This window comes from Loxodonta africana, chromosome 6, assembly GCF_030014295.1.
Source record: "Loxodonta africana isolate mLoxAfr1 chromosome 6, mLoxAfr1.hap2, whole genome shotgun sequence".
In the NCBI taxonomy this organism is placed as follows: Eukaryota; Metazoa; Chordata; class Mammalia; order Proboscidea; family Elephantidae; genus Loxodonta; species Loxodonta africana.
Window position 1 is genome coordinate 72,002,781 of NC_087347.1, and position 27,967 is coordinate 72,030,747.

The 27,967-nt window shown below is 40.5% G+C and overlaps 1 protein-coding gene across 1 annotated transcript in view; it reads left to right on the forward strand.

The window, feature by feature from the left end:
- The window catches only part of CHN1 (chimerin 1), a 219,418-nt gene extending 201,527 nt beyond the window's left edge, over positions 1 to 17,891 (forward strand). Inside the window, exons 10-13 of the mRNA XM_064286970.1 lie at positions 587 to 664; positions 5,552 to 5,689; positions 12,835 to 12,940; positions 14,623 to 17,891. Of these exons, the coding sequence (XP_064143040.1) occupies positions 587 to 664; positions 5,552 to 5,689; positions 12,835 to 12,940; positions 14,623 to 14,794 (494 nt within the window). The 3' untranslated portion in view covers positions 14,795 to 17,891. The remainder of the gene's footprint in view (positions 1 to 586; positions 665 to 5,551; positions 5,690 to 12,834; positions 12,941 to 14,622) is intronic.
- Positions 17,892 to 27,967: the final 10,076 nt, after the last annotated feature.

Genomic DNA, 27,967 nt, shown 5'->3' on the forward strand with positions numbered 1-27,967 from the left:
CAAATGACCTGAGAGTCTAAAATGAATTAATTTAACAAGTTATCAAACAGCATGATTTCAAGGTTATTTTTGAAACCAGTTATTTTTGAAAGTGCTTAAAAATGTACTTACCGAAGACGCTTCCAGTCTACTACAGTTGCCACAGAGACCAATTCAGTTCAGTTTTCATATTGTTTTTTAAGTCTAAGAGCAAAGGTGTAAATACTCTGTTAAAATTACCCAAGGCCAAAAACCAGAGCAACACTCTAATTATTCTTCCCCACTTGGGAAGAACTGCTGCAAGCCTATTAATATAGTTTACCTTAGTCTTCTGTTATGTAACATGTTACATAATTGGGGCAATAAATGATTTCCCTTCAGGCGTAATGTGTTTGCTCTGATTAGACAAGACGATGAGCCAGATTACAGACACTCAGGTGACAGTAGGTCAGAGCTAACGAAGTGTGAGTGAAGTGGTTTTATTTCAGGAGAAAAGTGTGACAAGGTTTCTAAACATGTATACTTCATCATTCTCTCTGCCACATCGCCTCGAAGTAAAGACATAATTCCAAAGAGACTTATCAGCTCACATGGTTTTCCTTTCCAGGTCTAAATTCTGAAGGACTATACCGAGTGTCAGGATTCAGTGACCTGATTGAAGACGTCAAGATGGCTTTTGACAGAGGTGTGTTCTTCAGCATGTTCATTCCCTTAAGGCAATGATACTTTTTGTCAAAAAAGCACTTTTTCTTATGGGTTTTTTTTTTTTTCTTTTTCCATTATTGTTCTAAATTATTGATGATTATTATACCAAATAAAACAGATTCAGGTTCTTAGTTTATAATTTGTTATAGGTTTTTCATTATTTGTAGGTATTAAACTGTCAAATTTTAGGATAGGGAAGAAGCATAAAATTTAACAATATTACCAATATTTGAGTAACCAAGGCTGGTTTGTGTTCACCAAAATACATAGAAAGCGATTGAATTTACCAAAACCCATAAAGAAAAAAGGGAAGGGTTGTAAGTCATTACAAATCTTGAATTTCCCTGGCTTGAGTTGATCCACTAGCTCTGCCTGTCATCTGTTCTCTGCACCCACGTCACCATCTCTGAGTGAGCCAAGATCCAGGTCCTGGCTCATGAGTGGTGGGGGGGAAGCCTGAGAGGAGACGAGGGCCTTCTGGCACATAACCCGCCCCACTCTGGGAGGAGGGGACCAAGCAGAGGAAACACAGTGGCACTTATTAATTTTTTTAAAGAATATTTAAGTTAAAGAACTGTTTTCAAGGTTCTCAAATTTGTCTTTAAGTACCGGAATAAGGTAATATTAAAGATGAGCTATAGCCCCAAATGGAAACCCTGGTGGCGTAGTGGTTAAGTGCTACGGCCGCGAACCAAAGGGTCGGCGGTTCAGATCTACCAGGCGCTCTTTGGAAACTCTATGGGGCAGTTCTACTCTGTCCTGTAGGGTCGCTATGAGTCGGAATCGACTTGACGGCACTGGGTTTGTTTTTTTTTTTTTTTTTATTGCCCCGAATACTGAAAGTAAAAACAGAATAAGAATGAAAAAAAAAAAGAGTAGTGATCTTTTCAAGAGCCTCTTTCCTTTGCAAGTATATTTTTCTAATTCCATCTCACTCCTCCCCTATTCACAAGCCTCTTATAGGCAACAGAGGCAGGAGACAAAAAGAAATTAAATATTTAACTTAAATTGTGACTTTTACCCAACCTGATAAAAGGAAATCTAGGCTAGCCCAAGTATTCGATAAGAACAAAAATAAAAGTGAGGTGTGTTAAACCCAAATAAGCATCAAGAAAAACAATCCTGAATCCATGCCAAGTTAAATGTCAAAAGGATCTTTATTTTCTGGAAGGCAGCAACTGAGCATGTCCATTTCCAGCCACTGGCCATGATTCTCAGAAATAAGCCAACACTGACAAAGAAACTAAGTGTTTCCATGGACCCCAGAAAGCAAATAAATGACACCGTTTCCTCCCGCTAAAGATATAAGACAGCCTATTTATGCCCTCAAATCACCAACAACAGATTTGAAAATTCATGAAGAGCTCAGCTTGTTGCGAATAGCTACACCGTTGGGGTCAAGGCTTTGACCCTAGTGATGTGTACCTGCAGTCATGTGTAGGATCTGGAGAATGATGTAAAGATTTTTAACACAGTGGCTCAGATAACTTAATTCTGAACCAGAAATGCTGCTCAAAATTCATGAGCGTTCAAAGGAATGTGCTATCAAATAAAGGAAGCAAAGTGGATTTGAAATAATTAAGAGCAATCACACTGGGAGGCTTAATCGTCAAATAATGAGATCCACGGAAAAAAAGAAGGCTCCTAGGTATTTACCCAAGTGTAATGAAAACGTATGTCCACATAAAAACCTGCACACGAGTGTTTATAGCAGTTTTATTCATAATTGCCAAATATTGGAAGCAACCAAGATGTCCTTCAATAGATGAATGGATAAACTGTGGTACATCCATACAATCGAGTATTATTTGACAATAAAAAAAGAACTATCAAGCCACAAAAAGACATAGAGGAACCTTAAATGCATACTGCTAAGTGGAAAAAGCAAGTCCAAAAAAGCTACATACTGAATGATTCCAACAATATGGAATCATCCAGTATGTGCCTGGAAAAAGCAAAATTATAGAGATAGTGAAAAGATGAGTAGTTGTCATAAAGAAGGGATGAATAGCTGGAGCACAGGGCAGTTGCAGGATTGTGAAACTATTCTGTATGATACTCTAATGGTAGACACATAACATATAAGTATTTGTCAAAACCCATAGGACTATACAACATGAAGAGTGAACCCTAATGTAAACTATGGACTTTAGTTAATAATGATAATGTATCAGTATTGGTTCAGTTGTAATAAATGTACTACAGGAATAAAAAACCAAACCAAACCCACTGCTGCAGAGTTGATTCCAACTCACCATGACCCTATAGGACAGAGTAAAACTGCCCCACAGGGTTTCCAAGGAGCGTCTGGTAGATTTGAACTGCTTGACCTTTTGGTTAGCAGCTTGTAGCTCCTAACCACTAGGCCACCAGGGTTTCCAGTACAGGAATGCAAGATGTTAATAAGAGAAACAATGGTAGGGGGAGGGGAGATAAATTGAAACTCTACTTTCTGTACAGCTTCTCTGTAAACCTAAAAGTACTCTTTAAAAAAAAAAAAATCTTATGAAAAAGACAGGATCCATAGAATGCAGGAATGAACTCATTTAATTCAAATGTCAAGGAGAAAAAGCAGAATTTTAAAAACCTTCCCTAGTGTAGGAGACAGTCACTGAATGGAGAGCTAACTACCCCTAGGCCAGCAGATGTCATTACAGCTTTGCCCCATTTGTCTTCTGCTGGAACAGCAAATGTTTCTGTGATCCATACCGTGCAGGGTCTGTGGGAAGGTCAAAGCAAATAAAAACCCTGAGCCTTGGCCCCGGAGAGCCCCAGTCTGGCCTAAGAGTTAGGAACCAAAACTAGTGAAACAATCAGGGAACAAAGATGCTACAGAGTGCACAGTATTTCATAACACTATTAGGATATAATGTGTGGATAGCAAATTTAAAAATATGTTTATATTTAAGACTGATGGAAGGGAATATATAGTCTAATGAAAAAGCGGCTTCCTAAAGAATCAGCTCAATTATAATATACATGGTGAGTCCCAGAATGTTTACCTTTTAGGCTCTTAGCTTTTTAAATCTATTTTCTGTTGATTCATTAATTCAAATATATTTATTAAGCAGCTACTTAATAAATATTCTTTACTTTTGATACAGCAGTTAGCCATGTATACTTGGTCCTGGCACTCATGTAGGGTTCACATCACAATGATTATTTATTTAATAAAATGTCATAAGACCCAGAACCCAGTGCCGTCGAGTCGATTCCGACTCATAGTGGCGCTATAGGACAGAGAAGAACTGGCCCGTAGAGTTTCCAAGGAGCGCCTGGCGGATATCAGTGTCATAAGGGAAACAATAACTGAAGAAACTTAACCTAGACTGTGGGGTGGGGATGGGGGGATGATGGAGATCAGAAGAGTCTTCCTGAAAAAGAAATATTTAAGCTAAAGCTTCAAAGGTGAATAGAAGCTGGCTGTATATAGGTTGAGTAGCAAAGACAGGATATGTAAAGGCTCTGCGAAAGGAGGAGTATGCAAAGGCCCTGAGGCAGACCCTGTAGAGGCATTGAACGGTACTAGAGCTTAGAGAATACTGAGTGAAGGGAGAGTGGACTGGGATATGAACACAGTATCTTCCCATAGAAGAAATGACCTGAGTAGTAGAAGGTTCTCAGACCAGCATCCAAATCCTGTTTATTTAACCCATCATGTAACTCAACTGTATTAATGGTGACTTTATTTTCCATTCTAAAAATTGGACCTATAATGGGACAGGGTATTTGAAATCTGAATTCTTCTAGAAAAACAACTAATTGGTATTGGAACAGGGGCCATATGGCAAAATATAAGGAACCTTACTCTTCCTCTTTCCTGAGTAAAAATGTTGGTATTTGCCTTTGGCATTCTTCTACCTTTCTTCATGATTCCCACCCCCATCTACAGGTCCTTAGGCCCCCATCACCTTCATACTTCCCCAGGCATCCCCCACTGAAGCAGTCAATTCACTTTTCCTTCCAGAAAGCCCTTCCTCCCAGCTTGTACTGCCACTGCATCTGATTTCAAACCACGTGTGAAAGAAGGACGCAGTGACCTAGTTCAGTTCATACTTGGATGTGCCTGATAGTGGAGGTGTTTGCATCTTAAAAGAGGCTGCTTTTGAACCCATTGAAATCTTTTATAAGCCAAATTAAATCAAAGAAATCTAGGATAAGATGTAGCTCAGAGCAGACACTAATTAAATCTTTAGTAGATAAAAAAGATGTTTTAACAAAATAAAGTACTAAACGCAGATGTGTACAGCAGGGGCCACTCAGAAGGCAGGCAAGCTTTGCTGGAGAGTCTCCAATGTCAGTACTGCTAAAGCACTGCCCCATTTTATAATTTCTACTATTCTTGTTATTTCAAAACTCTAAAGTTTTGTTTTATTTACTTTTCACTACTTTCCCTCCCCCCGGGCTCAGGCAAGATCCAAACATTATGTGTAGGAGCCTGGGGTGAGACAAAGACAGCCTTTTGTGCTAGCAGTCTCCTCTTCTGTAGATTGGGATTGCTTCTGGGGCTATTTTTCACATTCTGTTTTATTTTTTATTTATTTTTTTAAAAGCAAATGTACATCATTCCCCTAGGAGCCTCAAGTAGCATAAAAATTGGGACATATTTCTATTGACCTCACCCTTCTCCCACGCCGCCTCCCCCCAGTAGTAAAAAGCATGGAAAAACGAGTAACTTCACAGCACAAACTTTGCTGTCCCTCTGAAAATTGGTCATTACTATATATAATTTAGCTCCCTAAATTTGATGTTTAAAAACTGAAAGTTTGCTTATCTTTAAAAACTAATTGTATACACAAACATGTTTTTTTTAAACAGTGCTCTGGGTCAACTTATTTATTTTTATTTCTTTTAACATTCTTAAAAGATGGTGAGAAAGCAGATATTTCTGTGAACATGTATGAAGATATCAACGTTATCACTGGTGCGCTCAAACTGTACTTCAGGGATTTGCCCATCCCACTCATCACATATGATGCCTACCCTAAGTTCATAGAGTCTGCTAGTAAGTATGAATGTTTGCGTTCAGAACAACCTGACAAATGCCTCCTCATGGTAACCGTTTTCCTGGCTCTCCTGGTGAATATCTTAAATACATTTTATGAAATATTTCCCCTTTGCCTCTTTCCTTGGTTAATGTACTCCCACGAATTTTGCGGACACTTTTCTCTAAGATAGGTCATTTGTGACTTCTGCCATGAGAAGTTTCTCTGTAATGTGCTAAATCTCATTTTCCAAAATAAGGCTATTGTAGTGCTTCTCACATATGTACTTTTATAAAAAATAAAAATGAATAACCATAAAGTGAACAAAAAACTTACAAAACACAAAAACAATGTTTTGTTACTAGATGCAACAGACAGAAAAATGACTCTGTCAGATTGCCATAAAAGTTTCTGAATTCACGCTCTCAATTTCCACACTTACCTTGGGACAGACCATTAACGAACAGATCACAATTGGTAGTGCCGTAAATCACACTTCATAGAGCACCATTTCAGATAATGAAGAAAGAAGTTACTTTTTAAATTCTGAGAAAAAAATGAAAAGAAGCAAGGGCTTATTTGCCAAATTTTGTTTTTGTTGCAAAAATCATACCTGTAATTCACATCTCATTTTTTAAAGGAAGGAATTCTTAACAGATTTTTTAAGTTTTGGGATTACTGTTTTTTAGAAAAGATAGACTGTCATTTTGCTTTTCTCTCTTTAAAGCCATATGCTGCCTTAATATTTAAATAATAACATCATTTCCTTAGTAACACTGATTTGCTTTTTGACTTTGTTATGAAGTACAAGCTTTCTTTGTTCTAATTTTTAGTTTTCCTTTCAGAGCTCTTGTTGAGAATTTTTGTGGTTAGTTTCATGTAATCCTGATTTCAGGCTAGTTCAAGCCCTGGTCTAGAGAACAGCCATGAGAATTACCCTGACTTTTACAATGTTTTCTGTTAGAAAGCATGAAGAGCCTAGGTTTCTACCATAGGAATTTAACTCCTCTCTCTTGGAATGGACTCAGTGCCTATCATGGAAACTGAGGGCTCTTACTGTTTCTTGTTTTGTGAGGCAAAGGTTTCTTCCTCAGAGAGAGAACACATCCGATTGCCACTAGTCTAGAAAGCACTTCACACATACCTGCATTGTAAAGGGCTGCTGGTTGGTAGCTTGCTCTGATCCCCAGGACAACACTAAGGTGGACTGGATAGATGTTCCTATCCCCATCGTGCTTGGTAGTAAAACTGAAACTTCGTTCTGTGCTTGACCCAAGAGCACACAATTAGCACAGGACAGAACAAGGACTCAAAACTCAGGCTCTGAACTCTACGCTACCGTCTCACCTAATAAGAGAAAAAGCCGAGCCTTTCTTGGTAGATTCCAAGGCCTTTTACTCCACACTCCCAAATTACTTCACCTTCTTTCTCTACACGCACCCTATTTTGCTGAGGAAAATGTTCCCTATTTTAATATTCTTATTCAGCTTACAAACCATTTGTCATTGTTCCACGGGTTGTGTCTGAAACAGCCTTCCTGTCTGAAATCAGCAAGCTCCCTTATCTCACCCCCCCGGAGAGCTCTTGAAACCACATCATAAGAAAGAAACTTCCCCAAATCAAGGTAGAAATTCCTTCTTCTTGTACTATCAACTCTTTTCATGTGTAATGTCTGTGACACCAAAAACCTTGGCATAATCCTTGTTCTTGTTTGATATTGATATAATTGTTTGTGGAACACTGGGTCTTTGTACATGTCTTTTCTAGCAGTGAAGTCTGTTTCATTCTTTAGAGATACAGATACAGTCATTCTCTTAAAAGGCAGGATAAAGAAGATGAGAGAAGCTAACATTTACAAAGTATATGCCATGTGCTAGGAATCATGCTAGGCACTTTACATCCATGATATTATTATAGAAAAGAAGAGGTGTAAACAGGGTATAAGTAAATTGTCCAAGGTCACACCTCTAGGAAAGATAGCAGTGGCATTCATATCCACATCTGTGTAACTTCAAAGCCCTTGGTCTCTCCACTGTGCCATACTGCCTGGCTCACCTCATTGAACCAGGAACGAAAGACTTACACAGAGAAAGACGACAAAGAAGAAGAACCCCTTCCAAATGAAGAACAGGGAAATGACTCCACCTGAAGCCATTCCTCTTAAACTTTTTTATCTCTCAGGCCCTAAAAGGACTTGGGCCATGTTCTTTCTTTAGGTCTCCGGTGTCTCTGGCATTCATTAGCATCTCTTGCCAACAAAAAATCAGCGTTTACCTTAAAGCTTCTCGTGCAAAAGCTGTTTTCTACAGCCTCTCTTGGGGAACCTGCAACTTGAAAGCTAAAAGGGAGTGGAAACAGAAAATGGAAAAGGGATGCAAGGAGTGGAGGAGGCCCAGTCATCCCATCTAGAGGCTCGAAGATCTTCATAATCCCCGGGAAACTCCTGTGTGAACCTACCTTGCAATCTTGGTCTACACGCCCCTTCTTCCTTGCTTCCTCTCCCTACCAGTTAAGAAATTGCTGTGCTAGAATATAAAGGCCTAGAAAACAAGTGTTTCTCATTGGGCCTGTGCTCAATAACTAGCATTTATGGATGATTCCTGACAACGAGGAATAAACAACGCTACCAAAATCGAGCTGCTAATAGTACTGAGTGTAGGAAATCTTCCTCTGGTCAGGCAGTCTGAGTCCTGTTTTCCCAGAAGAACTTAAGCTACATGACTCAGTTGGTGTATAACCTTGAATGAGTCAGATAAACTCTGAAATAAAACCCAGGGTTCTTTGTCCCAAACATCTTAAAATTTCCTGAAGAGAAGCGTGGGTATGAGAACTTGTTGAGTTTTGCCCTCAACCCTGCCACTGACTCACCCCTTTGGCTTAGCTAAATTTTATTCTTCTTGTATTTGAGTTTCTCATTAAGAAATGAAAATACATATTTTAAAAGAGCTTTTAATTGTTTCTTGATACAGGTTCAGAGTGTTTATTTCCTGCCCCCACAATGTCCAAATTCTCTAGATCCTTCCAGACCCTCCTCAAATGCCATCTCTTCTTCTCTGGATCTCTTAGCCGCGTGCCATTGTTTTCCTCTGTAGTCCCATCACACTTGGCCCAGGCCTTTTCTACAGCCTTTTTCTTTCATGTTGCATTATATTTATGTCTTATCTTCCCTACTAGACTAACTCTCACTCCTATTTGTGTCCACGGTGCCTCATAGTCCCTCACTTACTTAACAGGTACTCAATAAATACTTGTTGGATGAGTGAACTTATAATTTTACATTGAGGAGAACCATAGAATCTTAGAGTTTTTAGATACTCATAGGGGTCTGTCTTAGTCATCTAATGCTGCTATAACAGAAATACAGGTGGATGGCTTTAACAAAGAGGGGCTTATTCTCTCACAGTCCTGCAGGCTAGAAGTCCGAATTCAGGGTGCCAGCTCCAGGGGAAGGCTTTCTCTCTCTGTCGGCTCTGAACAAAGATCCTTGACATCAGTCTTCCCTTGGTCTGGGAGCATCTCAGCGCAGAACCTCAGGTCCAAAGGACACGCTGTGCTCCTGGTGCTGCTTTCTTGGTGATATGAGGTTCCCCCGTCTCTCTGCTTGCTTCTCTCTTTTATGTCTCAAAGAGATTGGCTTAAGACACTATCTAATCTTGTATATCTCATCAATATAACTGTCACTAATCCATTTCATTTCATCATAGTGATAGAATTTGCAGCACATGGGGAAATCACATAAAATGGTGAACAATCACACAATACTGGGACTCATGGCCCAGCTAAGTTGACAGATAATTCTGGGGGACACAATTCAATCCATGCATGGTCATATAGCTAGATTTCTTTTATACCACATTCTTTTTGAAATTCCCAATAACCACAAATTCTGTGCTTCAATAAGCAGCCAGTCCACTGGTGGACAGATGTGATAGCCGTAAAGCCTTCTCGTGTACAACAGAAATCTGCCTGCTTTTAACTCTTTCCCATTGACCATCGTCCTGATGATGATGGTCATTCATCTCCGAATGCATTGCATTTTGTGTATCTCCCTCTTAGATTATGCTATGGTCTTGTCAGGGCTAAAGATCTGCATGCTTTGAAAAATTGGTAGTGGGTAATATTCCTGTAAGTGGAAGTAAAGGAGAAATAAATTCTAAGGAAAATCTCTCACTTTTGATATCAGTATATTCAATGCATTTTGTCATATATTCCCAAATTTATATCTCCAGCCTAGACTTCTCCCTGAACACCAGATTAATCCACAGCCAGCGTGTTTATTTGGCTGTCTGATAGACATCTCAAACAGAACTCCTGGTCTTCTCCACATCCTTCTCATCTAAGTTAATGGAGACTCCATCCCCTTTCCTGGTGCCTAAGCCCAAAACTTGTGTCATTCTTGATTCATCTCTTTCTCATACATCCCTCAGGAGGAAATCCTGTGCACTCGATCTTCCAGGTACATCCAGAATCCAAAACTTCTCATCACTTTTCACTGGTCTAAACTGCTGTCATTCCTCATCTGGATTTTTATAATAGTTACTGGAATGGTCTTTCTGCTTATACTCTTGCTCTTCTCTAACCTGTTTTCAACATGGCAGCCAAAGGAGAGATATGTGAAAAATGTATGCCAGACCTTAGCCCTGCTTTGTTCAGACCCTTTCCTTTCATAGTAAACATTAAATCCCTAGAATAGCCTGCATCACCTCACATGATAGAGTGCCTTTTTGACCTCATCTCCTGCTCACCTCTTTGCTCACTCTATTTCAGCCACGCTTGGCTCCTCGCTTTTCCTGAAACATTACAGAGTCTTTTCCGTGCTGTCTCTCTGCCTGGAACCATCATCGCCCAGATCTCCACACAACTCACTCCCTCACTTCTTTCAGGTCTTTGCTCAAGACCTTCTCATTGAGGTCTACCCTGACCACCCCATTTAATATAGCAAACCCCCAGTACTTACAGTGCTTTTTATTGTGCTGTTTTTTCCATAGCATTTGCCTCATTCTAATATACTGTTAAATTTGCTTATTTATCATATTCATTGTTTATTGTCAGTTACCCCCCAACTGAAGGTAAGCTCCCCAAGAGCAGGGAATTTTGTTTGTTTGTTACCCCACCAGCACCATGTTTAATTTCACACTGCCTCACATTATCCCTACAAAGATTTTTTGTGGAAGTTAAGTGGAAACTGAATTACTCTTTTATCAATATCCAGAATAGTGTCATTTTCAAATTAATAATTCTATGGCAAAAATTAAGTAGATAGCAAATGGAATTTTCTTCTCTTAATTCTAGCAATTGAATAATTGAAGTTCAGTATCGGAGATGGTATTACTATCCTATGAATTGGCACTCTTTAAAGGCCCCAGGGTTCGAAGACCATGCATCATCAGGGCAAATGGCAAATAATACATTTTTTATTGCAAAGAAGTAAACCAGAAACTGAGGAAGATTTGGCCAGGGATTGTAAAATATAAAATTTCTTTGAATTAAAAAGTTTTAGGCATTGTTCACATTCTGAGATTTGTCAAATCTGCTCATCTCTGTGTGTTTGCCAATGCTAAGAACTTTTCACATTTAGGCTCATTTTTCACCTGACTCCAATGCATGGCCATTAAGTTAGTTTCTTCTAGAAGTAGAAGATAGAAAGAGTAGGCTCCTTGGTCTAGTGTCCTGACTGTTCCATTCTGCTCCAGTGTCGCCTTCCCTGCAGTTCAAAGCTGCTTCCTCATTAGGGCTCAGCAGTATGGGGTCCTGTTGCAATTGTCTGGAAACCCAGCATTTAAAAGCACCCTATCTTCCTGACATTTGGATAGAAGCAGGAATGTGCTAGGGTGCTCTTTTGGGGAGCACAGAATTCCGAAGATGTCTGTCATTTCTGATTGTTAGAATGTTTGATGAATTGAATGCAGTCTGTGACTCAGGGGAATGTAGCCAGATTTTTGCAGAGTGAAAATATCCAAATGACGATGGCCCCCTTCAAAGTTTGCACCTTTGGAAGAGTCACACTTATTTCAGGGATCTTGTCATCACTCAAAGCATTTGGAGTTGCCTTCAAAGTCTGCAGTACATTCTTCTGAATATCCTAAGTAGTAGAAAATTTTTGTGCTTTGACAGAAGATTTGATTTTTTTATATAACCCAAAGTAATTTAAAACTTAAGCTTAATGAATAAGGGAAACAAATGTTAGATGATGTATTTCTTGGTTTAAAAAGAAAAAATCGTGAATATCAAGTAATAAAACTTTGGTAGAGGTGGCATGGAGAAGGGGGAGAGGCTTGGCTTATACACTATTGCTAAAATAGAATTTTCCAAATATTTTGAACAACATAACATCACTATAATAAGCCTGTAATGAGATGACTCATTTAATATATAAGTTCTTAATCTGTGTCTACATATGAGTCTGAATTTTTTATACCTATACCCTATATATTGAGGTCCCAGTGTAACACAAACAGTTTGCACTTGACTGTTAACCAAAAGGTTGGTGGTTTGAACCTACCCAGCAGTACCACAGAAGATAGGCCTGGCGACCTGCCTCTGTTAAGATTACAGCCAACAAAACCCTATGGAGCAGTTGTACTGTGTAACACATGGGGTCACCATGAGTCAGAAGGCTTGATGGTAACTAACAACAACAACAAAAACCCTATGTATCCAGTGTCTAATTTCCTTAGTCAACCCATTGCTGTCAAGTAGATTCCAACTCATAGTGACCTTATAGGACAGAGTAGAACTGCCCCATAAGATTTCCATGGCTATAATCCTTACAGAAGCAGACTGCCACATCTTTCTGCCACAAGCAGCTTGTGGGTTCAAACTGCTGACTTTCCAATTAGCAGCTGAGCACTTTAACCACTGTGCAACCAGGAGTCTTTTTTTCCCTAGTTACCAGACTCTAAAACATTCAAATGAAAAAACTAGATGCTTCCCTCTCTTCCCCCCGCCCCCCCCAAAAAAGTCTGAGTGAACAGTGTTGCCAATTTGAAAGTCAGAGCCTTTGGAAATCTGGGACTTGAACTTTTAAAATATTTTCCAAAGCTGTGGGCAAGGATCTGTAAGAGAGCATTTCTCGCCAGGTTTAAAGCACCACAAGAAAATTAAATGAACCATTTGTATCAGGAGTCTGTTAACTTTCCCCTTAGTATTCAACTTGCTGTTTCAGAAATTATGGATCCCGATGAGCAATTGGAAACCCTTCACGAAGCACTGAAACTACTGCCGCCTGCTCACTGCGAAACCCTCCGGTACCTCATGGCGCATCTGAAGAGGCAAGTTACAGACATTTAATCTTATACTTGTGTTGCATCCCAGTGTTAAGAATAAAATGAGATGAAAGGTGAAAGAAAGGGCACATGATCTATTGAATGAATAAAAAAACGCATAGCTATATTGTCTTCTTGGGTGAAGTGGCCCTAATTGAGAGGGAATGCTGAAAATAAATTCTGCACTGCAATACTGAATGCAGATTTGATTCCGACATAAACGTATTTGCAGTTCCAGTATATGTTTGCAAATATGCTAGAGATATCTATATTTTGCTAAGGAGGACGTGCATTAATTTTTATGGAAGGGGAAAAGGTTGTAGCTGTAAAGATGTTTCTCCCTAGAGAAGGATATCATGCTTGGTAAAGTACAGGGTCAGCGAAAAAGAGGAGGACCCTCAACGAGATGGATTGACACAGTGGCTGCAACAGTGAGCTCAAATATAGCAATGATCGTGAGGATGGTGCAGGACAAAGCAGGGTTTCATTCTCTTGGACATGGGGTCACTGTGAGTTGGAACCACCTGGATGGCACCTAACAAAACAGTAAGGACACTAGCATATAATAAGCAAGAGAAAAGCACCCTGCAAGAAGCTACTTCTTATGTGCTTATCAAGTAGGCACTTAGTGATAGGATTTTAGGTTATTAATGTTGCCAGTGCTGAAAACTGGCATAAAAAGTAGTGGAGTAGGGAAAGGGAAGAATGGAAAATAAAATAATGTTTGAATTAGTTCTGGTCTAATGTTTTAAAGTAGCGTAGCTTTATTTCCCAGCCTGGTCACCCTTAATCTCTACAAATTGAAACAGTTTTCAAAATTTTGTGACCAAATTTTAAAGGTTTAAAAGTTATAAGACCAATCAGAAACATAAAAGACAGCAGAACTTGACATCTATTTTGCATAATTTTTATTTGGAGTAGGAGATTAGATCTCACTGCAGTGAGTTGAACATCTCTATGTAACTCATGAGTTACACAGCAGTGAATAGTTAGTGCAGGGATATCCACATTTTCCCTCTTTAAAAGATCCGTGAGTTCAAGCCTTTGTATAATACGCTTACAGCTTCACTTGGCAAATCAAGTTTGCTTCATATTCGGATACAATTAAGTACTCCTCTCTAAAACAAAGGAATAAGTCCCAAATTATAGTCTCTGTGCAATTACCATAGTGGTAAAAACAATATGAATGCTTAGGTACCCTGACGATGGTGCATGCCCTGAGCTATTTCCTATTACTCCCTTTTGTTACTCTCTCCCCAGGCACTCAATAAACTGGTGGACTTGCAGATACACTCCATGGGAAACAAGATAGCCAAAGGAAGGGTGCGGGGGATCACCAGGATGACCCAGGCTTTTCTCTGCTATGTGCACACCTGCCCCTGCAGCTCTAGGCTGTGGCAGATAAACCTCAAATAGAACTCAGCCCACACAGTCCAAAGCTTTAATTCAGGCTTGAAACCCAGTGAGTTACCCAAAGTTTAAATTGTTTATTAATGTAATTTACTTTAAGGAAAGTCAGTACTTTTGTGGGTAAGGAGAAGTACAGAGGAATAATTTAGTGGAAGAGCTGATACATTTTAAGTGGGCACAAACTGTTACTGTGAATCTTACTTTTTTTAGTGCTCAAGCACAATGAAGAACCGCATGGCTTCTGCGAAGTCATTTATTCCTTTCCTGGTATTTTTCAGAGTGACCCTTCATGAAAAGGAGAATCTTATGAATGCAGAGAACCTTGGAATTGTTTTTGGACCAACTCTTATGAGATCCCCAGAACTAGACGCGATGGCTGCGTTGAATGATATACGATACCAGAGACTGGTGGTGGAGCTGCTTATCAAAAATGAAGACATTTTATTTTAAATTTTTAATTCGAGGGGAAAAAAGAAATGTTTTACAGATGAAGGAATGTTTTATAGTAATTTAATTGGCTCTTATAGCTGAATTATTTCTTGGTTAGAGGTTTGGGCATATAACCAGATTAAAATGAAGGAACTTTTTGTTGTTTTTGTAGTGCTGCTCAGCTGTCCTTGTAAAACAGTGAACACACGCTTTCCAGTTCTAGTATCCTGGGTGTTTATCATGTTAAGAGAAACTCAAGCTATTGCATGATTAGCCCCCTATATGGCAAGAGAACCCCATTCAAAGAAAACAGCAAACCTGCACAGCCCCTTCGTCCTGGGTAGTCTGTGGTTGTAAGTCAGCATGTTTCACAGAGTAAACCTGTTGTGACTTTGCTTTCGGGTTCTGTGTCATTGGTCTCTGATACTTATTCAAACATGCACCCACAAGTGGATAAAACAGCACCTCTGGCCCTTGCATTGCCATAGACTATATCTTATGCCTACTTTTCTCAAATGGTTATTTCTGGTTTCTTTAGTCCTTCTATAACAGAGTACTTTCTTTGCAGCAAAAGCAAAATGTGTTTTTGGATTTGTTACTTTAATAAGTTATCATACCAATAAAAAATGTACAACAGAGCATTTGCTGTTAAATTATTATTGGTTTTCAGTTGTGATTTTGTATTTTTATCTGGCATGCATATGTTAATTTATTAAATTTGGCTTTTAGAAACCAAAAATATTTATAGCTTATTTTTTCCAGTTATTGAGAGTGTTTGGGAAAATGTGTTTGACCGTTCACTTAATATTGAGTACCCCCCTCACCTCTTTTGTTTACTATTAGAATTTTTGTGGTGAGTTCCTTAAATAATAATTATTACACTGCTTAGAGTTAGTATACCAATTCACGGGAATTATTTTTCTTCTTGTACTACTTTGGCAGAAATTTAGAATATTCCCTGTGCCTTTTAAAGGGAGGGGAGGCATTCCCTCTGGAACCAATAGAAAAAGAAAAAAAGGCTAATTAAAAAGAGAGACCTTCTCTAAGTATTTAGTTTGACGAAAATGTCTTTTGCCTCCTTACAAATGAGTTGACAAAACTTCGAGAGATGAGTACCCCCTGTGGAGAAGGAGAAGGGTGGTCAAAGCCAGAGCCAGGAACCCGGTTCTGGGCCTGGTACTGTCATGAGCCATCTGTGTGACTTTGAGCAAATGACCCCCCAGAGTCTGCTGCTTTATCTGTCACATGAGCACCTTCCAGAGCTCAGGTTGTACCCTGCTTTACAAATAGAAGAATACAAGACACATTTCAGTTTTTGCCGTCTCAGTCCTTTATGCTTATCTCAAAAAGGTAAGGGGAACTGAGAGAAGTGTGGACTTTTTTCCATATTTTTGCCTCTAGGGTATAGTAGGAAGCTGATGATATGCTTTAATTAACGTTTACATTCGTAAACATTCGGGAGACAATCATAGCTGTCTTCTCAGCCACAGTCTCAGACCTATGAAAAATGTCATTGAGCTAGGCAACATTGGATACACAGATTGGTAAAGTACAGAGAATGTACTTTACAAAATTGTTTTATATAAGAGAAATTTTGTTTAAAATGGAGGCTTTTGACCCGTGAAATACATTTGTCAGAGAATTCTGATCAAATCAATCTGTCCCTGGGTCAGGTACATCCTACGTGTTCATGGCTGAAGTCTGTTCTGTACGAAGTTGTTTTAAAAGAGACAAACAGTTGTAAAGGAATGTGCTTTACTAGAATGTAATCACTCTATTTTTCCCCTAAAAGAAACAGACATACATGATTGACTTCGGAGTAGGTACTTTACTAAAATTAGACATTTACCTGTAGCTGTGTAGCAATGTCTGTGCAAATACTGAGGCACACACCCCAATCTGGTCATAGTGGGTATTAAGCAGATGTTCAGGTAAGGTTTTGAGTGTGTCTTCAGACAAGGCTGTTGTTTATCAGCACAGTGAATATGTGCACTCAGTACATTTTTAACTAGCTGAATGTGTGGTTCACACCCTTAGGACATGCAGATAGAAATAACAGCTACATCATCTGTAAACACTCTGAGACAGTCGGGTGATACTTCTTTGAAATGAAGAAACAATTCCCAGTTGCTCAGGGAGGCCCTTGCTCAATAATCTTTTGTATATACTGTAATCTTTCTGTGGTCAGTGGGAGATTTCTTAAACCGTGACCTTTTATGAAGAGGCAGAGGTTTCTATGTGTTACCACCACGGTCAGGGGTGGGAGGAGAGCCAAATAAACCTCTCCATGATCACCCACAGGTTTGGCAGCACTGCAGATTCCCTGCCTGAGTGTAAAGTGTCCATGTCTTAGTATTTTGTGTATAGTTTTACAGAAATTATTGAGAAATCAGAGATTTTCCCTTTTCCACATTGTTTGTTTTTAATGCCAGTTAGTTAGGCCAGCTGCCCAGAGGAAGTGGTTCTTCAGTGAATTTTAAAACATGTCTGTAAGTGGAAGAATGGATATTTATTAGAATGGTTTTGATTACTTGATGAGCTCAGATGGAAGATCTCTGAGTAAATTGAGTTCAGAGTTCTAATGCTATTCATTTTTAACAAAATATTTTAGAGTTTATCTCCCCAAAGCTAATAAGATATTATTGGTAAAATGCAGAAATTAAAAAAAAAAAAAAAGCACACTGGAAAATCAGGGTACCCAAAACTTCGCCCAACTGTGTATTTTAGTCATTGGAAAGTTAACCTCTTATGGAAACATTTAAGTGGCTTTATAACTTGATTTGCAATATAAAGATTGTTAATACTAATAGATAATCACATTTGTTAGTATTAAGTGAAAGACATTTCCTTTTATCAGCTGAAGTAGTGATCTTTGAATTTATCAGTATCACGTGTCACACTTTCACTGAACATATGATTGTGAGCCTTGATGGCCTGCACTGCAGTGGATTGTAGAAGGCAGAGAACAGTGCAGCCTTGTCAGGGTTCCGTACTAAGAGACCTAGTTCTGCCTTGCAGCCCCTGGTGCATCTGCACTCCTCATGACACAAAGATTTCCTGTGTGCCCGGCACCATGCTAGCCCTTCGTCTTAGTCATCTAGTGCTGCTATAACAGAAATACACAAGTGGTGCCTTTAACAAACTTATTTTCTCAGTTTAGGAGGCTGGAAGTCCAAATTCAGGGCGCCGGCTCAAGGGGAAGGTTTTCTTTCTCTATCAGCTCCGGAGGAAGGTCCTTGTCTCTTCTGAGCTTTTGCTCCTGGGTGATCTTCCTGTGGCTTGGCATCTTCCCCACCTCTGCTTCTCTCACTCGCTTGTTTAAGTCTCTTATATCTCAAAAGAGATTGATTTAAGATAACACCCTACACCAATCCTGTCTCATTAACATAACAAAAATCATCCATTCCCAAATGGGATTACAACCACGGATACAGGGGTTAGGATTTACAACATATATTTTTGGGGGACACGATCCATAACAGTCTGGGAACAAGATGACTTCCAGTTCCCAAGGAACTTGCTGGGTCAATTTGACCTAGTCAGACTGGCATTTTGTACTTTTGCTTACCGGGCATGTTATTGCCTCTGGGCCTCAGTGTCCTACCTCTACAGAAGGCTCAAAGGAGACAGTGAGGATGTGCTTGACTTTCTTTGGGTTAACTTGACCAATAGAGAAAGGAGATATGCAATGAAAATGACTTCACACTGACCCAGTGTGAGTTTACATGGAAGCAGCAAAAGCCTAACTACTCAGCTGTGTGCCCTGTGGGTGAGCGTGTATTACCTATAATGAGACAGACAGCGTGGAAGAGCCCTGGGATCCTCTGCCATGGATGCACTACTGCTCCCTCGGTCTCAGATGACGCCAGTGATGGTGCTACCATGGCATCCTGTGCACTGGGCCTCATCTGGGCCAATTCCTTGCACAGCTAGTCATTCTGGAACAAGTGATGATCTCACCCTGACACCTCAGAGTCTCGCCATTTATCTACAGCAGATACATTTCCCAGATGGTAATGAAGAAAAACACTGACGTTGCTGTTTTCCCTTGGTTATGTGTTGTCAGGGAATTAGGTTATAACTAAAACATCAAATCCCATTTAAGACCAATTAGCAATTGTATTAATAAAGGTTGTATTAATGCTTTTATTATAGATTCAAACGTTCGTTGGTTCCAACACTTCTGCATTTTTAAAGCCATCAGTGCCTCTCAGCAAATGCTCAAATAATTTTAAAGTAAATTATATTTCACTAACCCTGCATGTCACACAGAGATCTTGACTCAATTGATATTTACACATATTGAACCCAAAAATCAAGACAGCTAATCTAAAAAATTAAGACTCATCACCATATATTGTAAGGATAATCCCGATATATGAGTTTTATTGTTTCCTACTGAAGACAGATTTCAAAACAGTATTTCAGTCATAACATATTTCACAATGTGTTTTCCTTTATTGCTTATTCAAGTAAAGAGCACAAAACAACACCACGAGGTCTAAGCACCGTGTCCCTGACCTGGTTTTTGGAACCCTGGTAAACACTTGAAAGAGTTGGGGGTTTTATTGTATTTCAAATAGGGGCAAAATTATATTGTAGCAGAAAATATCAGCATGTGAAGCTATCTTAGGATCTTTTTGTAGTTCGGAAGCATAACTGCTTAGTCCCCCATCCCAACTGTGGTCAGACACAAAAAAGCAGAGGGGGTCATGTTTTAGGGATTAAAATGACTCATTGGAGGGAATTAGCCAAAAGGACCTTCTAGAAGTAAAATGCCATGAACTTGGAATGTTGTACTTAAAAAATAAAAATATTTTGGTTGTCATTATATCAAACATCTTGGTTTTTAGACTAGTGGTTTTCCTCTAATGTGTCTACAGACACATCTTGGGCACAAGCCTGGCCCTGTCCAGGCAAAGAATCAAGTCTGGCCTGATATTTGAATTCCTTTGCTTCTCCATATGAATGGACATTTTCCTAAGGTGGTTTTTATCCTTACCAAGGAAAATACATGGTAAACTATAGTGAGGAATAATTTGGTCAAAAGTTTTGGGGTTTTTTTTTTTTTTGGTATCCAAACAGAAAGCAGATGATACGGGCATACAAAGGTTAAGTTCACATACATCAGCACAGGTGTTTCTGTCCCAGGATTCTAGGAGTAAAAGAAGCTGTTGCTCAGCACCAGGGCATAGCATTAAACATAATCATAAATTTCAGGACACCAGGCCCTCATCCCATTAGTGGCCTGCTTCTCTGACTCTACTTGCTTTAGCCCAGTAAAGTTGTTCTCAAACTTTAGCATCCTTCAGAATCACCTGGAGAACTTGAGAAACAGTTTGCTGGCCCTGACCCAGAATTTCTGAGTTAGAAGAATCCAAAAATTTGCATCTCTAACAAGTTCCGGGGGATGCTGGTGCTGCTGGTCTGAGGATCACACCTTGGCAACTACTAGCCCCATGTTTCTCAGTCCTGTATGTACATGAGTATCAGCTGAGACCTTACTGCAGCCAATTAAATCAAACTCTTTGTGGGCAGGGCCTGTGCAGACAGCTGCCCAGGGAATCCTAATGCCTCCTGTGTGCAGTAACCCCAGGGTTACTGACATCATTTCCTGTTGGCTACCCCTATGTCCTATTTCTCACCTGCCAGTCTCTGACCTAAGCCCGACTCTGCCTTCACAGCTTCCTTTCCTTGTGCAAATTTTATCCTAAATTGCATGTTGTTCTTGTTGTTGTTAGGGCCTATAGAAGTGGTTCTGGCTCATAACAACCCTGTGTACAACAAAACACTGCCTGGTCCTGCGCCGTCCTCACAATCGTTGCTATGTTTGAGCCCATCGTTGTAGCCACTGTGTCAATCCATCTCCTTGAGGGTCTTCCTCTTTTTCGCTGACCCTATCCTCTACCAAGCATGATGTCCTTCTCTAGGGACTAGTCACTCCTGATGACATGTCCCAAGTATGTGAGACAAAGTCTCGCCATCCTTGCTTCTAGGGAACATTCTGGCTGTACTTCTTCCAAGACAGATTTGTTCATTCTTCTGGCAGTCCATGGTGTATTCGGTATTCTTCACCAACACCATAATTCAAAGCCATCACTTCTTCTTCGGTCTCCCTTGTTCATTGTCCTCCTTTAGCATACATACGTCATATAGTCCATGTTCGGATTATTAAAGGATGTTTGCAGCTGTTCGCATTTTGAGTCCTGCCATATCAACAGATGAAGGCCCCAAAAGCTTTACTGCATCCACATGATTAAGGTCAACTCTACTTTGAGGAGGCTGTTCTTTCCCAGTGGTGTTAAGAGTGCCTTCCAACCTGTGGGGCTCATCATCTCGCACTGATGATGTTCTGCTGCTATTCGTAAGGTTTTCATTGGCCAATTTTTTGGAAACCCTGGTGGCATAGTGGTTAAGTGCTATGGCTGCTAACCAAAAAGTCGGCTGTTCGAATCCACTAGGCGCTCCTTGAAAACTCTATGGGGCAATTCTACTCTGTCACATGTGTTCTCTCCAAGTTGGAATCCCCTAGATGGCACCTCACAACAACAATGCAACAGAAAGTCTAAGAACAGAGATTACCTGTGTCAATACGACTCAGTTGTTTGTTCCAGAAAAATTTTGCCCAGGAGGGTACAAATGTAAACTAATAAATAACTTCACTGTTTGCTTCAGGCAATTCTTGAAGATCAGTATATCTCAGACAATAGACTGTTCACCTGGGCAAACAGCTTGCTTACCACACAGTAGCTTACCTATTAACACTACTTTCAAGATCCTCACCATGTCACCAATCTTAAACTATTGTATTCTCTCTGCCTTGAAAGACCCACCTTAAGCCACCTGAACCCACGCCCCAAAACCGTACATAATCCTCCTCTGAATTTCCTTATTCTGAGACACTGTTTAGACTCAGTGGAGTTCTCTTTTACTGCATTGATTTCTAATAAACTTAGCTCCGTTTGTGAGCAGGTAGTCTGGTGATATATTGGGAGTCAACAGTTATTTCAAGAGCAAAGGGTTCCATAGTCAAATAAGCTTGGAAAATATTACATACCAGTTATTATGAAAACTACAATCATGTTAGCATACTTATTAAGGCTTCTGAAAAGTCTTGCATTTAAAAAATAAAAACTTTAGACAATTAAACAAACTATCAACTTGTGTGTGGGAATCATTGTGTTTCTGCAAACTTCTTCACTCCCTTAAGAACATTTTTTCCCTTAAGATTTGTTTTGAAAATACTGATTCAGATAAATGCATTAATGATTCATGAGAAATTAAGGAATGCTAAGGCATGTAATTGAGGACTAAGGTGGTACGCTTGATCCAAGCCATGGTATTTTCATATGCATGTAAAACTGGACAATGAATAGGAATACCAACAAAACTAATAACGTTGAATTATGGTGTTGGTGAAGAGCATTGAATATACCATGGACTGCCAGAAGAATGAACAAATCTGTCCTGGAAGAAGTTCAGCCAGAATGCTCCTTAGAAGCAAGGATGGCAAGACTTCCTTTCGTGTACTTTGGACATGTTATCAGGAGGGACCGGAGAAGGACATCATGCTTGGTAAAGGATAGTGTCAGCGAAAGAGAGGAAGATCCTCAAGGAGATGGATTGACACAGTGGCTGCAACAGGGGGTTCAAACACAGGAATGATTGTGAGGATGGCACAGGACTGGGCAGTGTTTCATTCTGTTATGCATAGGGTGGCTATGAATCAGAACCGACTCTATGGCACCTAATAACAACAAGGCTTACAAAGGAACCCTCGTGTCGCAGTGGGTAAGTGCTTGGCTGCTAACCAAAAGGTCATGGTTCAAACCTACCAGCCACTCTGCAGGTGAAAAACGTGGCCGTCTTCTTCCATAAAGATTACAGCTTTGGAAACCCTATGGGGCCATTCTACCCTGTCCTATAAGGTCACTAGGAGTCAGAATCAACTTGATGGCAACAGGTTTGGTTTTGTTTTTTCTAGGCACCTAAAGTAGAATGTTGACATCTGGAAGTGAATGGTGAATGAAAAGGCAACCAGGCTTTCCCATACTGGAATGTCCTCATGCCACCATCAGAGGCCTCTAGGAAGGGCCAGATGCCCTGTGGAGGGGAGCCTCAGTGATTTTCTACATTGTCCAAGAGGGAGGGTTTATTGTAACCCACCAGTCTATCTACAGCGGGCATGTTCACTGAGGCGCCCAGGAAAAAGATATCACCCACTTTGTTGCAGTAGAATAATTCAGAATGCCTTCTTGCCCTGCAGCCCAAAGGCCACCTACCACCTGCCTGCTGCCTAACATGGTGCTTTGCACAGGATGAGTGCTCAGTGAATGCTCACCAGGTACAAGTCCTGCTCCTGATGATGCTACTGGAAAACCAGAGGAAATCCCCATCTAGTAATTTCCTGGCTTTCTCAGAAAGTGGGAGGAGACATCAATCAGGGTAGCTAATTTCCCTGTTGTTTCCACTGTGGAAACACCCTGGTTTTTCCCCAGGTCTGGGAGAAGAAATTGATGCATTATCATAGAATTCCAGGATCCAATGCACTGTCTATGAAACAAGCAACCAAGGAAAAAGGACAATTAGCCTCGCAGAGTCAAGGTTATTCAAATGATCAATGAGCATTTTATCAGCGTGTTCCTTGACATGGTTCCATTAAGAATTAATTGTCATTAACATTAATTACAGAGATTTAAAAAAGTCTGTGAAGACAGGCATGAATCCTTATAGTTCTGGCTGGGTGTAACAAGAGAAAACATAGCTGCCAAACAGAAGAAACTTCATCCTATCATTTAGAGAGTTTAAAAAAGAAAGAAAGAAAAAATACAGGCATTATTTGAAAATCCGAGTTCCTTGGGATACTGGTCAAATGCATGAGTAAAAAGTTAAGAGTTCCCTCTGTTGGGTCCTTCTCCCTGTCTGTCTCTGTCTCCCTCTCTCCTCTACTCAAACATTACTCTGATCTGCTGCTAGTTTCTCAGATTGTAGAGCTGTCCCTCTGCAGAAGGAAGTCAGAGATTTTCATTCTGCAAAATCTATACTGCTCCAGGTCTAGGAGCTGAGTTTGGGTTATGCCAAACTCTTTTTTTTTTTTTCCTGCCCCATGAACCACTGTGCTTTCCTCTTGGTCCACCTTTATAATGGAGGAAAGCAAAGGGTTTAGTCAAAGCCCATTCTGAGTGGAAATTTCTTGTAAGACATAATGCCAAATGTTCCTGACCACTCTACAGTGGGGTGTCAAAATGGCCCAAGGAGAGGATGGCCCAGTACAGCTTTAGCCTAAGATGCAGAGACATTCACCCTGCTAGAAGGTGCTACTTCCCGCCCATTTTATACCTTCTCAAAGTGGTAACAAAAGAAATCTCTACGACCCATAGAGAATCTGGAAAATCTCTTTCTGCCTAGCATGTTTTCTTTATACCAGAAGCCTGGCCCAATCAAAGACAATCCAAAAGGCAGAGAGTACAGTTAGGTCTCAGAGTACCCACGGAATTCTACAATGTTGTGGAGAAAAGACCTCAGGCTTGGAATTTAAAAACGAGACTTGCTAATTATAAAAACTGCATTGTGAGAGGGATGAGGAAAATGCTGGCCAGCAGGGTCTTTGGTCCACCACATGCCAGTTCCTTAACACAGAAAAATTATAGGCTGTCTTTTATACTGTAGACCCCTACAAAGGTTTCCTGCTGGTCAGCAGGGGAGGATAGGCCTCACGTCACTCCTGAAGAGAAGATGGGACTTCATGAAGCTCAGCAGGAAAGGGGAAGGTGGCCTTACCATACAGAGATTCAGTTCAGTTCCAGTTGCCATCAAGTCGACTATGACTCGTGGCAACCCCATGTGTGTTGGACAAGAACTATGCTCCACAGGGTTTTCAATGGCTGATCTCTTGGAAGTAAGTCACTAGACTTTTCTTCCGAGGTGCCTCTGGGTAGACTCAAACCTTCAACATTTCTGTTAGCAGCCGAACACATTAGTTGTTTGCACCACCCAGGGACCCTCAAATATAGGTTAACCAAAAAACCAAACCCGTTGCCGTCGAGTCCAGTCTGACTCATAGGACAAAGCAGAACTGCACCACAGGGTTTCCAAGACTGTAATCTTTAAGGAAGTGGACCGCCACGTCCTTCTTTTGTGGAGCGGTTGGTGGCTTTGAACCAACAACCTTTTGGTTAGCAGCCAAGCCCTTAAGATACATTTGAAAGATATACTTGTTCTAAAGGCCAAAGGGGAAGATGACATAGAGCATGTCACAATGTCTGTTCAAGGGAATAAAGCATTAAGGATCTAATTATTTGAGTTGTAACCAAATGTGGGATCAGTTCTTGTGATTATGAAAGGGTTGACTTCTTTGTCAATAGCTGATAACTATTTTGAATCCCATCGAATCATCCCAATGCTCTGAGCCTCTGACTAGCCTGCAGGTGTCTTGCATTTCCACAGGAAGGCTTGTTCAAGAGTCCCCTGCTTCTCAGTGACTTCCAGGACAAGCTGGTCCCTGCCCCCAGGTTAGATGGGTCCTCACAAATGTCCTTTAGAGACTAGAACAGAGCCTTACCCTAGCAATTCCAGAGCTGATGAAGCTACCGCAATGGGTGGCATCATCTGGGCCCCATGTGTTTGCCAGGAAAGCTGAGAATGGGAGCAGCATCTCTGCTCACAAGTGGGTGGGTGAACTGGCAGGGATGCGTGGTCACAGCGGAATCTGGTTGCCATGGGAATGCAAGGTTTTCTGCTCAAGCTGTTCAAGAGGCAAATTTTCCATCCTGTATATGTACACGCATTGCAGCATTTTAGTTTTTAAATTATTTTTCTTCTTTCAAATAGCACCAGAGGGGAGCTGATACATCAAAGGAAGAATTACATAAGGTCATATTCCAGGGATAGTTCTTTAGAAGTTAGCTGGAATTCAGCTTTTGTTTAGTGAGAAGTGCAGCAAGAAGAGAGTGAGGCTACATTTGAAAAGCACACAGGTCCCCCACATCAGGACACCTTTGTGATGTTTAAAGAGGGCTAGCTCAGGAGTATGAGGAGCTCCAGAGAGAGACCAAGGACAGTGTTTTCTTCATGAATCTTCAATCAGGAAATTTCTCCTTGTTTTCTATCTTTCCTGCTATTTAGCGAATGATTCCACAGCCCGGCCTCACTCTTCTATCCCAACATGCAGGAACAATTGTTTAAGTCCCTGTGGACTTCATTGAATGTGTTTAGTGGGGCACATAGGAATTGTTTTCTAATGAAGTTTGGCAATGGGCCTAATTGTATTTATTTGGGTTGGGGACAGTGGTAGCGAAACGGTAGAATTCCCGCCTCCCTTGTGGGTGACCTAGGTTTAATTCTGGCCAATACATCTGAAGTGCAGCCACCACCTGTCTGTCACTGGAAGCTTGCATGTTGCTATGATACCGAACAGGTTTCAGCAGAGCTTCCAGGCTAACATGAACCAGGAAGAAAGGCCTGGAGTTCTACTTCCAAAAATCAGTCAGTTAAAATCCTGTGGATCACAACAGTCCAATCTCCAATCAATCATGGGGATGGCACAGAACCAGGCAAAGTTCCAATGTGCATGGGGTTGTCATTAGTTAGGGGCTGAGTCAACAGCAGCTAACAAGAATTTATTTTTGAATTCTTTCATATTTACTTACCTATTTTTCTCCAAGCGTTTTGCATGTCTACTTAGTTCATTTTTCTTCTATTGATTGTTTAGGCCATAATGTGTCTGGAGCAGCCCTGACTTGTTTGATGATTAGACCTACACTAGCAACAAGGTGGAAGCGAAGTAACAAACTCATCTTCCTGGTTTTCCAAACCCTCCTGAGCTACCCTGTCCATCCAGCAATACTTGGCTTCCACTACTCACCCAGATGAGCTGGGTGTTGGACAGGCAGGCCTCTCCAGCCTGCCCACAACTCTCCAAGACTCCTTGCCACTTTTCACTTATATCCTTTCTTTCCAACCCCCCCTTCTGTCTCCACCCACCCATCCTCAAGACCAGCACGAGCTGATCGAGGCTACTCCAACCTTCACTGAGCTCCTTCCCCTCGGAACTTCCACAGCACTTGAAGCTTCTATAGCTTCACCGTGTTTTCACTGTTATTTCCAATACTTTGTCTTCTTGGGGCAAGACATTCTTGCTCTGACCACCCCCCTGCTCCACCCCTGCCAAGCTCCTCCAGTATCTAATTCAAGCTAAACTCACAGTAGAACTTGGTTTAAGAAAAAAGGGGGGGAAGGAGAATCATATTAATTTACGACTCTGATCATAGTTGAGCAAAAAGGCTGCTTGAGATCTCTGAAATAAAGGAATCCTATAGGTAAAAAAGCTGGGGGTGCTGGTGGTTCAGTGGTAGAATTATCACCTTCCATGTGGGAGATCCAGGTTCGATTTCCTCCCTGATGAACAACCATCATTCATCTGGCAGCGGAGGCTTGCGTGTTGCGATGATGCTCAGCAGATTTCAGCAGAGCTTCCAGGCTAATATGAACTAGGAAGACAGATCTGGTGATCTACTTCTGAAAAATCAACCAATGAAAACCCTGTGGATCACAAAGGTCCTATCCCCAGCCAATCATTAGACTGGCCCAGAATCAGATAGTTTCATTCCATTGTACATGGTGTCACCGTGAGCCAGGGGCCGACTAAACGGAACTAACAACACAAGGGGTAAAAGAAGGGGCAGTTTCTAGACATGGAAGAAGAAAAACCCCTCTGCTACATTTTACTTTGTAGTGTTTTTATTGTCAAATATAACATATATTCAAAGAAGTCTATGAAACATAATTGAATAGTTTAATGAATAATGATAAAGCAAACATCTTTATGACCAAGGCCCAGGATAAGACGGTGATCAGGAGCCCCAGGAGTCCTTGTTCACCCTGCAGAATGCTGGTCTTCACAGCTCCCTCCCTTCCTTCATGGTTGATCCTATCCTGAATTTTATAATAATTTTTCTTGATTTTTTCCCATATTTTTACTACTTATGCATACATCCCTAAAAAATATGGTTTTGTTTTGCTTGTTTTTGAACTTTGCATGAATGAAATAATGCTGTGTGTATTCTTTTTGGATTTGCTGTATTTATTCAACTTTATGATTGTGAGACACTTCTGCGTGGTTGCACCTAGCTGTGGTTAGTTCATCTTTACAGCTAGTAAAACACTCCATTGTACAAATACACCTCGATTTATTTA